Source organism: Anarrhichthys ocellatus, unplaced genomic scaffold (genome assembly GCF_004355925.1).
Source record: "Anarrhichthys ocellatus isolate YVR2014 unplaced genomic scaffold, GSC_Weel_1.0 scaffold26, whole genome shotgun sequence".
NCBI lineage: Eukaryota > Metazoa > Chordata > Actinopteri > Perciformes > Anarhichadidae > Anarrhichthys > Anarrhichthys ocellatus.
The window spans coordinates 4,301,548-4,316,373 of record NW_022280056.1 but is presented as its reverse complement, the minus strand read 5'-3'; the positions used below and the strand labels follow the sequence as shown (position 1 = coordinate 4,316,373).

The window sequence follows — 14,826 nt, the reverse complement described above, 5'->3', positions numbered from 1 at the left end:
CCCCCCCCCCCCAAAAAAACTCCCTCCGCCTTTTCCCAACATGCAGCCTGTCTGCCCCCCACGCAGGACCTGCCCCGAACAATGCCGCCACCGATTAAGATTCCACGCACCAACCCAACTGTAAATTCCCATGACGGATCGGCCACTGCTCTTTTCTCTCCTGACATCACCACCTCTCTGTAATTCTTGGGGCCAGATTAAAGGATTACCAAACTTTCAAAATAACATTAGCCGTTTGCCAAAACCACAGAGGTAGATACACTGGAGGCCAAGATATGGTGGGATGATACACATCAGTGTGAAAAACAACTTCACGCCATAGAAACATGGTTTTCATTACAGAGTAATCTAAATAAACTGATTCATTTGTTTTTACACAATAGCAGAAAACTTTGACAAAACAACCTTATAAATGTCAAAATAACGCATTTGAGACATTCCCTTACTTCTCATGAGAATTGATCAACTATATTATTTATAATATTAAGTAAAAATATTTATTTTACTCCAGAAAATCAATGACTAGTGGGACATCTTGGATATCAGCTTTAAAATAAGCTCTTATTTGCAGTTTTTTTTTAAAACTACTTCTAATATTTCTGACTGACTAACAAGTACCAACTAATTCTTTTTTATCTATTAACGTGCTGATTATTTTCCTGATTAATGGATTAATCGTTTAGTCTATAAAACAAATGAAAGGACATTGTAAGAAGCTGTGACTGTTATATGTTTGTCATTTAGATAGTTTTACTTCTACATGGTAGTATAAACTGTGCAGATTGAGAAGTATTTCACTACTGAATATACTGCTAATTAGATGTACATACAGATATGGTGCCAGATGGTTTGTTTTAATGTAATCCTCAAACCCTTTAAGTGAATTACTTTTATAAAAGACACTAACAGAGAAAACACAACACAAGAAGTAACCAATGAGAGTAAAGACGTCTGATTAGGATCAACAGAATCCCTCAGCTTTAAACAGCGGGAGGTCTGTGAGGGAGCGCATTAACACAGGCTGAAGCTCTTAAATACAAACACAATCACATGTGACGAGAAGTGTTTCTGAAGGTCTGGTTGAGATCTGAAGAGAACTTCTGGACAAATCAGCCACGTTAGACCGAGTCTGCTTCCTGAATGCACAACCATTGAGATTATATAAACAAGAAATCAGCCTGTCATGGGTCAAAGTTTTGATTAAGAAACAGAAGAAATTTAAGTTTTACTTATTTTTCTGGAGTGATAAAGCAGATGTTTGTCCTATGAATTTACTGTTTCACTTATTCTGGCTAAATAAAACAAATCACAAGGAAGCTGTTAAAACGATTGGTTTTCTGTCTACATTTGATGTGCTTATGTAACGACGTCCTGCTGGATTATTGTTAATAACTTGTTTATCTGAATTAAACAAACACTATGACGTGTTTTGCCACTCGGGTTCCCTCAATCAAAACAATAACGATAATCTGAACAACATTTCATGGCAATCCATCCAATAATCGTAGAGATGATGCAGAGGTTTGTACTGACCGACGTGGTCATCGGATAATCAATAATAAGCTCTCTGGATAAAACATAAATCTATCACAGATAACCACAACGATGACGCTGCACAAAGAGGAGATGACGAATAAATGAAACGCACCATTACCTTGATTAAAATGATGGATTTCTAGTGTTTATAAATTGTGGGAAAACATTTGTGATAATTTAAGTACACAACTCAAAGAAATATAACAACGGTCTAGTCGTTTTAATGCAGATAATACCTTTAAATTCATCGCGTGAGAATCAGTGCTGACTGTCAGAGTTAAACTGATATTTATTCTTTTAGGTGTCTAAAATACGACCACAGCAGTACATCGCTTTTCTCTGGTGCTGGTCCTCTTGTCTGTTTCTCCAAACTCCATACAATGAGTATGGAGGAGCACCTCATACCACCACTCTAACTATCCCTTTAAGTAAAAGATCTGAGTACTTCTTCCCCACTGTTTCCACTGAGACATGTGAAATGCCTCAGTATCATTTGAGTTCATACTTCCTGGCACAATAAGTGAAGTAGTGGATTTTCACTCTGACTCCTCTCCCTCCTACAGATGACCTCATGACGGAGGCGTCCAGGAACAATAGGGGTGGGAGAGGAAACTCTCTTTCCTTTGCAGGGCGAGCCCTCCCTGCTCAGCCTTCCACTTGATGTTCCTGACCTCCAGAGTCAGTCAAAAGATGAAGGGAGGACTTTTATGTCGGGGGTTACCTTTATGTGGACCTGGAACAAATACGCAATGGGTCCTCGAGGTCAAGTCACTAAATACTTTCCTTAATAGATTCAGTCAGAGGAGGTGATGGAGGTTTTAAGAGGTGACCTCACTCCAGACTTAAAGGACGATGTTTGAAGTGAAGCGGTGGCGCTCTCAGTGACAGAGCTGTGTGTCATCTGAATGAAAACCTGCTGTGTGTCCGTGAAGCCATGAATGGGCCTTTGAGACGCGTGTGGTTTAATCTTTGTTTCTTTGTACGCACACTCTTAACTTCTAATTATCATCTTCTGTTGTCAGGTTTCAGGTAATGTTTTCCAGCTGTTTGTTGCTTTAAATGAACACTTTAAATGGAGTGACATGTTACTTTTAACCATTAAAATGTCTAAAAAGGACTAGACCTATGAGTTGTGTACTTACGTTTTCCCATCAACATACATTATTTTGATCAACTGTGCGTTTCATTTGGTCGCCTGGCAATGGCGTCACATCCTATTTGTGCAGCCAGAAGCTGTCATGAATTACATTTTTGTCCAGTTTAAAGCCACATTTTTACAATAAACCTTTTTTATATTTTGGTCGTTTTAAACTATATCTTTTAATCGGAGGAAGGATTTTAGTTATCATTAGCGGCAGCTCCACTCGCAGCCCCTCCAGGACGTCCTGTGTCCGCTGAACAGAGTCAGAAAAACACTAATATTTCACATGAAGCTGCTGTATTCTGTGTTTTTACTGGTTTTAATGACCAGGTCCGTTGGTGTTTGAGAGGAGGAGACCTCTTCGTTAAAAACCTCCTGAACGATGAACACTGAACGATTCCTAACAGGAGAAGCTGACTCCAGTGAAGTTTTTACATTTAGGAGTTAATACATGCTAATTGAAGTACTAATCTATTATTTCTACTTTGTTTATTATTGTTTTTATATTGTTTACTCTTTGGATAATAATGTGATTCATTTATTACATTTGACTAAATATTGGTATATTAGATTTTGTCGCCCTCAGAGGATCATTAGACAGTGTTATCCAGCTCTTCTCTGATTGGTCCAATCTGACATCACAACCAACTGAGTGATGAATGTGTTTGCATATTGTTGGTTCTGTTCTGTGGTGTCGGTTGAAACGTTGCTCTGTTAAATTACATTTACTGGGAGCTTTCGGTAAAGTGTGCAGATCTTCTGTTTGTCTTTAGTTACCTTTCTTTTGCTGACGGGCGCCCTCCTGCAGATTGGCCTCCAGCTCATCCAGCTCCATACCCTGCGGGGTGTTGGGTGGCGTCAGCAGGCAGGACGGGTCCAGTGCCAGGCTCTTGTGGTAGCCCATGTCGACATGTCCCGGGAGGGTGTTCTGCAGCTCCAGGCTCTTCAGCTTCTGGGTCAGGACCGCCTCACAGCTGCTCAGGTCACCATGAGATCCTCTGGCCTGAGGCGGCTCTGCAGGGGAGGTACGGTCCAGGTCTGCATCGGGGCAGGTAACCGGGTCGGGGACCACCTGATGGGCCGGATTCTGGAAGGCTCTGGTCGTAGCCTGGCTGTCTGCGGTCGTCCCGTTGAGAGTCTGATGAACATAAAGTCAATCATTAACAGATGCAGAAACACCAAGGTGCCTCACTTCCTGCTCCGGGGTCAGAGAGCTTGTTACCTGTTCCTCCACATCGGGCTCGGCTTGGGTTTCACTGCGGGGGAGTCGGCATATGAACTCCTGCAGATGAGTGAGCTGTTGGAACAGAGCGGGCTCCACAACGGGTTTACCCAGCTCCAGGTGAAAGGTGCTGTCGGGCAGGATGAGCGGCGGGTGGCTGTCGAAGCTCTCCAGGATGTCGGCTGCAGGATAAAAGAAAAGTCATCCTTCACAAATGACCCGAGGCTTTCTAATGAAATGCAGCCCTCCAACCTCCAAGTAAAGCTCCTGTATTTGGGTTAACACGGAATTAAAAGGCATAAATGAAGTACAGGACTAATGCAACTGTTGCAGGATCAGTCGTTGGTGTGTTCCACGCAGCAGGGTGCAGTCTGAGTGAAGTACGAGGTGAAACCAGGCGAGAGCGAGGCGGCGGCCGTCCAGCTGGGAAACGTGGATTTGAGAGGAAACTGTGCACTGAAGCTGATTGGTGGAGACAGACAGTCAGGACGGGATTACTCACGCAGACTGAGACGAAGGCTGCTGCTTATAAATGTATGTGAGTGTGTGTGTGTCACTGTAAAGGTGAACTTTTTATTAAAATTACAACATTCATTCTTTCTTCTCAGACCTAACAAATACCCAGATTTTTTTAAAAAGGAGTAAATTGTGAATTAAAGTAAAAAGTTATTTTTTCTATTTTATTATAGAAATCTTTATTTCAAAATGAACCCTTTTCAAATCTCTGCTTTTATTTTGTAATGGCTTTTTTCCCGATTTTATTTCATGTCACATTTTACGAAATATAAAAGAGACATTGATAAAGATGCCAAAACAAACAAACTATATTAGAAATACTCAAACTAATTACTATTCCTTTATATATTTGCACAGTTTATCCATAGTAGTATTTATTGAATAATCTCTCTTTGAACACATCTCTTACGGTCTCAGTCATAACAATGTTTCTAACAGAGAACATAAAAGAAGGAACGCTCATTTGACTGCACCAGAGAGTGTGACTAGTATACAGTAATATGTTGACATAAAGTGGGAGCACATGAGATTATAACTGATGTATCAGCAACCAGTGTGCTTCCCTCTGAGCAGAGTTCAGCTGCGTTATTAAACCAGTTGATCTCTCTGTTGTTTACGATGGAGTCTTGTGTAGTGAAGCATGTCTACTGTCAAGTTTGAACATGCAAGCTGCACAATAGCTACCTGCTGAAAGAGGAGTCTGGTTACTTCAGTTTACAGTAAACATTCTTCATTGTTTATCTCCACCAGGTGATTATGTATTCGTCTGTGTGCATTGACTCAAGCTGCGATTAACAATTATATTTATTATTGATTTATCTGACAATCATTTTGCACTTAATTAATTAACTGCTGACACCATGAAATGTAAAAAATACATTTAAAAAAATCAGAATTCCAGTGGACAGGAGAACAGGGTAACGTCTTTAAATTCCTTGTTTTGTCCGACCAAAAGTTAAAAACATAAAGGTATAAAATTCACAATATGTGACAAAGAAAAGCTGAAAATCCTCTCATCTGAGAAGCTACAACCAGTGAATATTTGCTGCTGATGTATTTTTGTCGATGGAGTGATTGATCTGAATCAACGGTCTACGTCTACGTCACTCACCCGTCCTGACAGCGTCCTCTGCATCGTCCGGTGACGGGGTCCAGCCGGTGGGACTGGATTTACCAGAGCTGTACTCTCTCAGGATGTGGTGAAGCTGAGCAGCATTCAGGGCAGAGAACTCAGTCCTGAGAGAAGCCCAGGACGCCTGGACGGACATGAAACAAAGAAAAACATTGAGAGATTTATTTAAAAGGGACTTTTTTTTCTGCGAGAGAAATACAATTTGAATACTTTCTTCAGATATCTTGAGGTTTGGGACTTTGTGAAAACATACATGCTGGACTACAACACTGCAAGTCCAGATGAACTCGATGCATTTTTGAATAGTCAGGCAGATACAGAGAAGTTGATATCCTACGTTTACAATGTTCTGTAAGACATTAACAATCCTTCATCCCAGGTTTACCAGCATGCATGGGAGGATTATCTGGGTCAATTAATCTCAAATGATATACGGTACGAAAGCTAACAATGTCTTCTTACTTTCTCTATAGATGCCAAACATTTCCTGATACAGTTTGAAGTGCTGCACAGGTTAGACTATTCAAAATCTTAAAGTTTTCCCTCTTTGCAACAGAAGTGAGTTCCAGGAAGCCACTTAAACCCATAGTTTTGTACTCTGCCCCGAATTTGGTTTTGAAACCAAAATATTCAGCATCTTGTCCAATATAATTAAAATCCCACTGGAGCCAGATTCAAAACCGATTATAAGTTAAACACAAACTCAATTACAAGTCAAATGAGTTTTAAAGGGACTCTGGTGCTCGGAAACGCTACCACCTTTGACCACAGGGACCGCCAGAATCAACACAAAATTAAAGTTCCTCGTAGTAGCTTTAAAGAACGAGCCACAAAAGCTCTTTGTAGTCATCGTGAGAACGACAGCGAGGGACAAACAAGTATTTTCCCATAACGCTTGTTTCCATATCAGGAGGCAAAGTCAATCGCTGCTCTCTCATTTGCATGCAGAGTATTTTAAACCAATTACACGATCTAGTAAAATGTTTTTGTCCCTGTGGTAACAAAGCCTCTTGGGAAAATGTTTCTCGCTTTATGAATAGAGAAGCACAAATCAATGCAGCTCCAGACCTGTGTTTATTCTGCACTCCATTAGAAGGTGAGTGTGTTATAATCAACATGTCTTTCTTGTCCTGTGCAGCGTGAGAAGTGTAAACTTTTCTTTATCTCTCCGCTCAGCGTCTCAGGTTCTCTTATCTTGAAATATGACACATTCAAGAAAGATAATATTTGATCTTCAGATGACAACAGAAAGTAGCTGGAGGATCAGGAAACAGGTGAGTTATGTTTATGTGATTATTACAGACATGACGTAGTTCATTCAGTCTCAATTGGTGGAAGTAAGACTTTGCTTAGACAATAGAAACCGTACGTAAAGTGTTGTTGTGTCCCTGCCCTTCTCCTAACACACACACGTCACACTGAGCTCAACAGAAGCTCAAGTTTAAATGCTGCTTATAAACAGCAGTGGATGCAAAAATGTCTCTGTTTGTTATGTCTGAGATTAAATGTTCGGCTGCTATTTTCTCCTCTAAATATAACTCCTCAAGATGTTGTGTTCTCCATAACTGCTGGCAAAACTAGCCCCGCCACATCCCTCTGGTGTAATTTACAACTGTGCCAGCAGTGAGCCGCCGCTTCAGCTTCTTACAAAAAAACAGAACTCCAGATGGAAAACTCTGTCGAGGGTGTGTGCTCTGCTGCAGCAGCCACAAAGTGACCTCATGCCAGGGCACAAGAGACATAAAAGCACCAGCAGCCTCCTAGCAACCTTCAACCCCACCAACAGACGAGACGCAGCCTTCAACAGCTGGGTCATGGGGGGGGACAGGTGTGTAAAGCTAGGCCTCATACTTAACCCAGTTCCTCCAAATATTCTAGATATAGCAGAATAAAGGTAGATCTGATCAGACACAGAGCATATTAGCATATTAGACAAGGAGCGATATGAAAACTTTATATCACGATTATCCCGTCAGAAGTAACTGCGATTCACAATATTCTGATAATCATCTACATTTTTTGAAAACTCTTAAAATGGCACTTAACCATTCTGTAAATCCTGGGAACTGGGATCTACTTTTCGATACGAGGATGTTTGAAGATGTTGTGACCTCCGGCTGCACAAGAAATAAATCCTTACCAATGTACTCCTCCACCCACATGACATTAAGACATTAAACTGTCTTTCTGTCCATTTGGTTTACAGTTTACAATCATCCCTCACTAACTTATGTCCCACATGAACCCAAGAAGAAGTAATGCTCTCAATGCACCTTTCTTTTAAAGAATTACAGGCAAGCTTTGATCTGAAAACTAACTTTTAATATTATGCGTACATAAACACAATACACTTGGTATTTATACATATAAAGTAACACATGACCGCTTCACCACAGAAGAAACCTCATCATCTTTCCGGGTGCATCCAACCTGTGAATCAGACAAAGGTTTGTACTTTTGTATGACATGTGTTCGTCATCAGTAAACCAAATTGTACGTGTCAGTTTCTCCGGTTTGATAAAAAGCCAAGTGAGAGCTCAGCTTCCTTCTGGGGTTCAAAATGTAAACAAGATTTGAATGTGTAACTAAGAGAACGGTGAGCTGAACGAGGGATTAAATGTTGAGTTGGCACACTGCCGCTGCGCAGCAAAGACTGAACACGAGTGAGAGCAGGTTTAAAGTTGTTGATCCAGTGATGTTTGAGTGACACAGTATGTTATTCCTGAGCACACACTGACACTTCAAAGGCTCTAATGTATTTCTGCATCTTTGAACATTAAAATGCCATTTGTGGCCTCGGCCACATGTTTCCACTTGTCTTGCGTCAGAATAAATAGGATTTAAGCTGATAATATGTTACATACATACTCAGGCTAACAGGATATAGTCAGGTTCACATGATTGTAAGTGAGATAAGTGACGACTCTGGAGGCCGTTTTGTCATATCTGATCAATGACAGCTTAAGTGCATTAGCGCTACTACAACTATGAACCAATAACATGCTTCCACAGACTTTATGGGATTATTAGTCACAGTTATCACAATGTTTGGCAACGATAAGAAGTAGTAGAAAGGAGTAGGAGTTAGATTTCTGCAGTGGGAGGGAAACATTTAGCAACTAATACATAAACGTACATAGCTAATATGGTCCTGAAATCTTTAAGACAATGAACGCCTTCATGGTGATGCTAACGTGACTCGAGTCTCATGGCAACACTCGCCCACGGAGAGACAAACAGGAAAAGCAGAAGCGGATGTCCTCTGACCTGCAGGAGGGTTTCTTTGGGTGTGGCCAGCAGATTGACAGCAGCAGAGAGCTTCTGGAGGTACTCGTTGGCCAGATCGCCCAGACTGATGCTCTGGATCCAGTCCATCAGCAGGTCCAGGTTGGCCCGGATCTGAACACCTCGAGACCACTGGTAGAACCCAGCGACAGAGCCTGAGGAGCAAATCAGTCAAAATGAGATATTATGAATAAGATATTGATGTGTAACCTAACGAATGCTCGACTGACGTAGTTTTTATATTCAGTAGCAGAACAGGCCTGTAAGTAAGAGAAGTTCTAACGTCATCACGAGGACCGCCAGAGTCCGTAGGATTCATCCTTTTAGAAAACATTACATGTCAATCCATCCACAGGTTGCTGAGCTATTTCACTCTGAAGCAAAGCGGTGGCTGAAGCAAGAGTTAAAACAGGTTTCTTAGTGCGGTAAAGTGAGCCGAGGTCTCACCTCTCTCCATGAGGGCGTTGAACAGCGATGCGTTGATGAAGAACAGCAGGTAGGCACAGAGCTGTAACGAGATGTCCGGATGGACCTGGAAGGCTGTGAGAAGCTTCAGCGCCTCCTTCAGAACCTCCAGGATGCCGCCGAGTTCGTCAGGCACTCGCAGCTGACCGCTCTCTGAGAACGGGTTCCCGTCCAGCAGACCGGGCAGAGCCGAGTACATACTCTGTGGACAGAGAGATGGTGACGGTTTACTTCTCTGATATTAACACTGTACGCTGCACAAAGTACTGGATCACCACTGCTAGTGCATCATGGGAGACCAGTCATAAGGCGATTAAACATGTAGACACAACTTTCTGTCTTCTTCAAGGGATTCATGATTATATAAAGAAGTTCAGTCCAATAAAGTTAATCGTGTTCTTTTCTTTTTTTGTCTTTTCTTGTTCAGTACAGAACATTATGAGTCAAAGAGAGGAAGGCATTCACGCAGTGTTCAAGAAACTTTGCAGGTGAGCTTGTGTTTCACAACACAAAGGCCAGCTGAAGGGACTTAAAAACACTATCCGACAATTAATTTGAATCATTTTAGATGCAAAACTGCCCAAAAACAAGGATTAAAATGAGGATTATAACAAAGAACATAACAAAAAATTATGATAAAACGCCTGGTACCTCTAAATGTTGTTCTTTAACATTAACAAACCATTGTCATGTCAATTTTAACAGAAGGCTGTACTGAATGAAGCTTCTATTGAGGTTTCCGCATGAATGAATGGATCATTGAATGGTGATGTCATCCCCCTCACAAATGGAAAGAGTAGAGCAGAGTATTGTGGTTATATAAATATTATTTTAGTAGCTGTTAGATTGCTGCTAGAGCGCCCTGTTAGTACAGTTTTGGGCCTCTCATTGTCTGTGGCAAGCGGGAGTCTTTTGACTTAACACTTTCACACATATACAAATAAATAACAAGACAGTAAAGGGCAAACACTGCAGAATCATCTCGCAAGCTGTTTTATTGAACTCATTGTCAGTTCTCACACAGATACGACTCTTATCTCTACTCCTTCTTCTGACACAGTTCTGCCATTGTGTTGCATGGTATGACATCACCTGTTAGGCACACACACACACACACACACACACACACACACACACACACACACACACACACACACACACACACACACACACACACTCACTCACTCACACACTCACCATGACTAAGATAATGACCTCAGACGGACTGAAAGAGGCCATGAAGACTACAATAACCCTGCATGCTTGAGGTTCCAGGTCATAGTTTACGATGCTGAGCAAAGTTTTACAGACAGTTAATATTGTCTAAAACATATCTGGATGCTGAAACATTTTCTATACATCTGTATAGATAAAATATATAGATTCTCCCCACATTTTCTTTTCTTTTTCTTCTACTCAGCACTCAACTTGTGTTGTAAATTACAGCTGAATTAATGCCCTCTTGGCAAAGTTTTATTAACATTATCTTTTTTTTAAAAGACTTAGCCATCAGAAAAAGAAGAAGAAGTTCTAAAATGGTGTCTGTAAATTATGAACGTTGAGTCATATTTCACAGGAAGTCAACGGAAAAACTGTTTTCTCCACCCTTCTTTTCCTGTTGGGTGTTTCCCTGATGACAGTTCGTCTTCCTCTGCAGGAAACAGAACCTCCCTTTCTCTCCACCGTAAAAATGATTTCTCTACTGAGAAAGTGCAACGCATGTTACTGCTAAAAACAAAGCTGGTACTACTTGATTAACAAGCCTCCAAAGTGACAAATAAACGTGGTAGAAAAGTGAAGAAACTCCTCAGCTACATTTCCTTAAGCTTGAAGAGCAGAAGCTGTACAGTAGAATGACTGAGAATTGAAGCACAGACTGTTCCTGCTTCCTTCCCTCCCTTCCTCCAACAGTTTCCGTGCAGAGTGGTTGTGTTTCTACAGACTCTGCTGCTGGGATGTTAACTGGATTCTGCATAAACCAGACAGCCTTTAATAAACATGGGAAAGCCACATAAATATAGTCTGGGAGTGTCCCGTCAGGCTGTAAAACAGGAGAGTTGACTGCTGACTGTCACAAAGCAAATTCAGGCACACACTAAGATGCATGTCAACACTTTGAAAAGTATTTTTTTCGGGTGTGTGTCCAGATTTTATGTTTTTAAGGCATGGAGTGGTATAAATCATCCAAGTCCTCTGTGGTGTGCCCCAAGGCTCCATCTTAGGCCCCACTTTATTGTTCCCTTATATGTTTGTTTCTTTTTGTTGTTCAGAAAATTCAACATTGCTTATCATTGTAAAAGATGACGATGGAGCTGTACTTCACATTATCTTTCTTTTAGTTGTTCGGAGGATGCAAAACACTGGATCGCCAACGATTTGCTTTAACTAAAGAGAGTAAGGATAGCGGTTGTTGTTATCGTTTCTCAAAATGTCAAAATCATCTTCAAATCTCTGTACAAATGACTTAAGTCTAAGTGTCATTTTTAAATTTGACGAACAAATGATTTCTGTCTTTAGCATTAGCTTTTTCCACTTCAAGAAAAAAAAAAAGTATCTTTATTTTGAAAACCTGGAGACCATCTTACATGCTTATTACTTCATGTCTTATCTAGTTGGCTTGTAGCTGACTCAAAATGCAGCAGTGAAACTCCTCACTGGCACCAAGAAGAGCGACATCTCTGCCCTCTGTTTTGATCAAAATATAGAATTGATCTTCAGACACTTTGTCAACCAACATAATGTGATCTCTTCAGTCCATCTTGTGTTCAGTTACTCCTAAAAATTCCAAGATCCCGTTCAAAATCTGAAGTTGATTAAGCTTTCTCCACTGCTGCTCCCAGAATGTGGAACAGTTTACCTTCAATGTCAGATCTATTCAATCTATTGCTCCCTTTAAGTCCTGGCTAAAGCTCCACCTTCATGAAACAGTTTGTAACAATAAAGTAGTTTTAATATCGTCTGTTACAATTATCTAACCTTTTTATTTTTGTTTTTGTTACTTAAATTTCTCTCTAAAGCACTTTTGGTCATCACCTAATGTTTTTGTGCTACAAGACTACAAAAGGCCTTCAGACGTTCATACAGTTCCCACCAAATCAGCCAGTCTGGATTTTTATTTCAACAAGCCAGTGAAATCAGTGTAACCTTGGGAACAGGATTGTCTTTTTGTTTATTTTCCAGTCAGTGGAAAAGAAACCCTGCTCACTATCGCACAGGCCTTTCCTGACTCAAGAGTGCCAGACAGAGTTGGTGTTTCCATTCTGTTATTGTGTTTTCTATCTGGGATATTCTCAATGAAAACAGAATATCGTGTTTACACAGTCCAACTTCCTGATTCACATGTGACCGACGCTCACATGTTAACAGGTCACAAGGATGTGAAACATGCTGAGGTAGATATTTGAGTGAGTGTTAAATAATGTAGGATATTACAACCTTTGTTAGATAGTAGACAGACTGCTGGAAGGTGAACATGATGACTTCTTCCAGGACTGTCATGGCTTCCTCACAAGCTGTATGAGTGGAGGACATCTCAGAGTCCAACAGACCTGACAACACACACACACAAACACATATTTACACACACTCTAACGGCTGTGTCGATGATGTTAAAAGTTAAAGGCCACGCTTGTGTTGTTGTGCACCTTTGTCCTTCTGGTCCTGCCTCCAGGGCAGCAGCTGAGGGACTTCATGCTGGACGAAGTGCAGCAGTTCAATGGAGTTGGCCATCCACAGGACCAGAGGCTGCAGACCTGGGATCAGCTCCTCCATGCTGAGCAGCTGAAGACGCTCGGGCTGCCCATCACTGGAACATACAGAGAAAAACACACAGAGATTAGTGCTGAACCAAGTCTTCAGAAGTAATAGCTTATAAACGTGATGCCCAACAAAAAGGCAGAAAATAACTGTGTCTCTGAATGGTGCTGTGCATTCGGCTGTGTGTGTGTGTGTGTGTGTGTGTGTGTGTGTGTGTGTGTGTAGTTCACTTAGCCATTAGCCAAACACACCGTCCACAACAATAAAAGTAACTTTTTCCTGATCATATGATTTTGTTTCACCCTGTTCTGTTCCGTCTATAAAAACAATGCCATTAACCGCCTCCCAGTGCTATTTAACGACATAACTGCACCAACGTGCGCTCGAGCAACACTTTAACAATGACGGGCCATAAATTCAGCTGGCCAACGATTGATTGGCCGTTTTATTGCTTTTGTCGTTCGTAGTGTGAACATAGCATAATGAGTGAGGAGTCAGCAGTCAATCAATGGAAGTAGGTGTTCTAAGGAAGTGTGAGTCACTGCAACCACGAGAAGTCCTTCAGCATGAAGCCATAAATGAGCTCTCAAAGTATTTTGTAGTTTGGTGCAGCAGTATGCAAGATTAGCTGTGGACAGACACAGAGGTGCACACACACTCACAGACACAGACACTCACACGACTGGTCTCATTCTCTATTTAGAATGGAATGAAGCTTCCAACTATTGGCATCAGTATAACCGTCCCTCCGTTTTACTTCCAACATGTTGTTTGTTGTGAAAACAGAATTCCGTAAGTCTAACTTCAGAGTGAGTCCCTAATATTTGTTGTTTAAGTGACATAATCTAAACCTGCGATTTTAAAATAATGACACAGTGAAGACAGTAAGAAGAACATTTTATTGTTTCATTCAAAACATCCACTAAAATGGACTCTTGTTTATCCTTCAGACTAGTTTGAACTTCCTCATATATTTCTGCAAATCAGCAAAAAAAGAAATACTGCAAAACTGTCAAACAGAGTTGCAGCAACTTTCCAATCCACTGATGAAGTCATTGTTAATGTTACAGCTCAGTCAAAAGGAATCTCCTGTTCGCTGAAATGATTAATCAGAGTTGATGAATCAATAAGTTAATCAACAACAATTTTTTTATGATCAATTATTGTTTAGCTCATATATCCGGATTGTAAATGTGAGGATTTGCTGCGTTTCTCAGTTCCATATGCTTGTAAACTGACCACTTCTACACTGTTTTATGGACAAAACTGAGCTTCGATTTACATTTTCATTAATAACAATAATTAATAGTTTATATTATTAGTAGTTGCAGCTGTTGAACATCTCACACTTGTATCTTTCTAAAGGTACGTTCACATTACCCTTCTGTCTCCCATTCGCGTCTATTGAGTTTAACTTTGATTACTTTGCTCCTGGGACAAAGAGTCTTAATGATAAAGCAAGAAGTCGCTGTGCTCATGAGAAGACTTCTTTCTTAGAGAAGAGACTGTGGGAAAATCCCTCTTTGCACAACCTGCATTTAAAAGAAAACCCTCATTGTTTTCTGGAGAAGCAAACAGTTGTAAAATCAGACTTTAACTCCTCTTTTATTCAGACGGTAAGACTAGAGGTGTCGTATATCATCGCGGGCAGCAGCTGCAGCTCATTGTCGTGTATTTCTGGAGACACTTTGTTTACTCACGTTTCTGGCTGGATGGCTGCAAGTTCCTTTGTCTTCTCCTAGGAAGAACACATACAGAAAATATCCATCGTAC

At 40.8% G+C, this 14,826-nt stretch overlaps 1 protein-coding gene across 1 annotated transcript in view; it reads right to left on the bottom strand.

Moving 5' to 3' along the window:
- LOC116391462 (ras-associating and dilute domain-containing protein-like) overlaps positions 1 to 14,826 on the bottom strand; it is a 28,340-nt gene that overhangs the window by 3,220 nt on the left and 10,294 nt on the right. Inside the window, exons 6-13 of the mRNA XM_031862089.1 lie at positions 14,754 to 14,791; positions 12,942 to 13,102; positions 12,733 to 12,845; positions 9,280 to 9,499; positions 8,815 to 8,987; positions 5,527 to 5,671; positions 3,900 to 4,081; positions 3,455 to 3,815 (exon numbers count right to left, since the gene is read on the bottom strand). Coding sequence (XP_031717949.1) covers positions 3,455 to 3,815; positions 3,900 to 4,081; positions 5,527 to 5,671; positions 8,815 to 8,987; positions 9,280 to 9,499; positions 12,733 to 12,845; positions 12,942 to 13,102; positions 14,754 to 14,791 — 1,393 coding nt within the window. The remainder of the gene's footprint in view (positions 1 to 3,454; positions 3,816 to 3,899; positions 4,082 to 5,526; positions 5,672 to 8,814; positions 8,988 to 9,279; positions 9,500 to 12,732; positions 12,846 to 12,941; positions 13,103 to 14,753; positions 14,792 to 14,826) is intronic.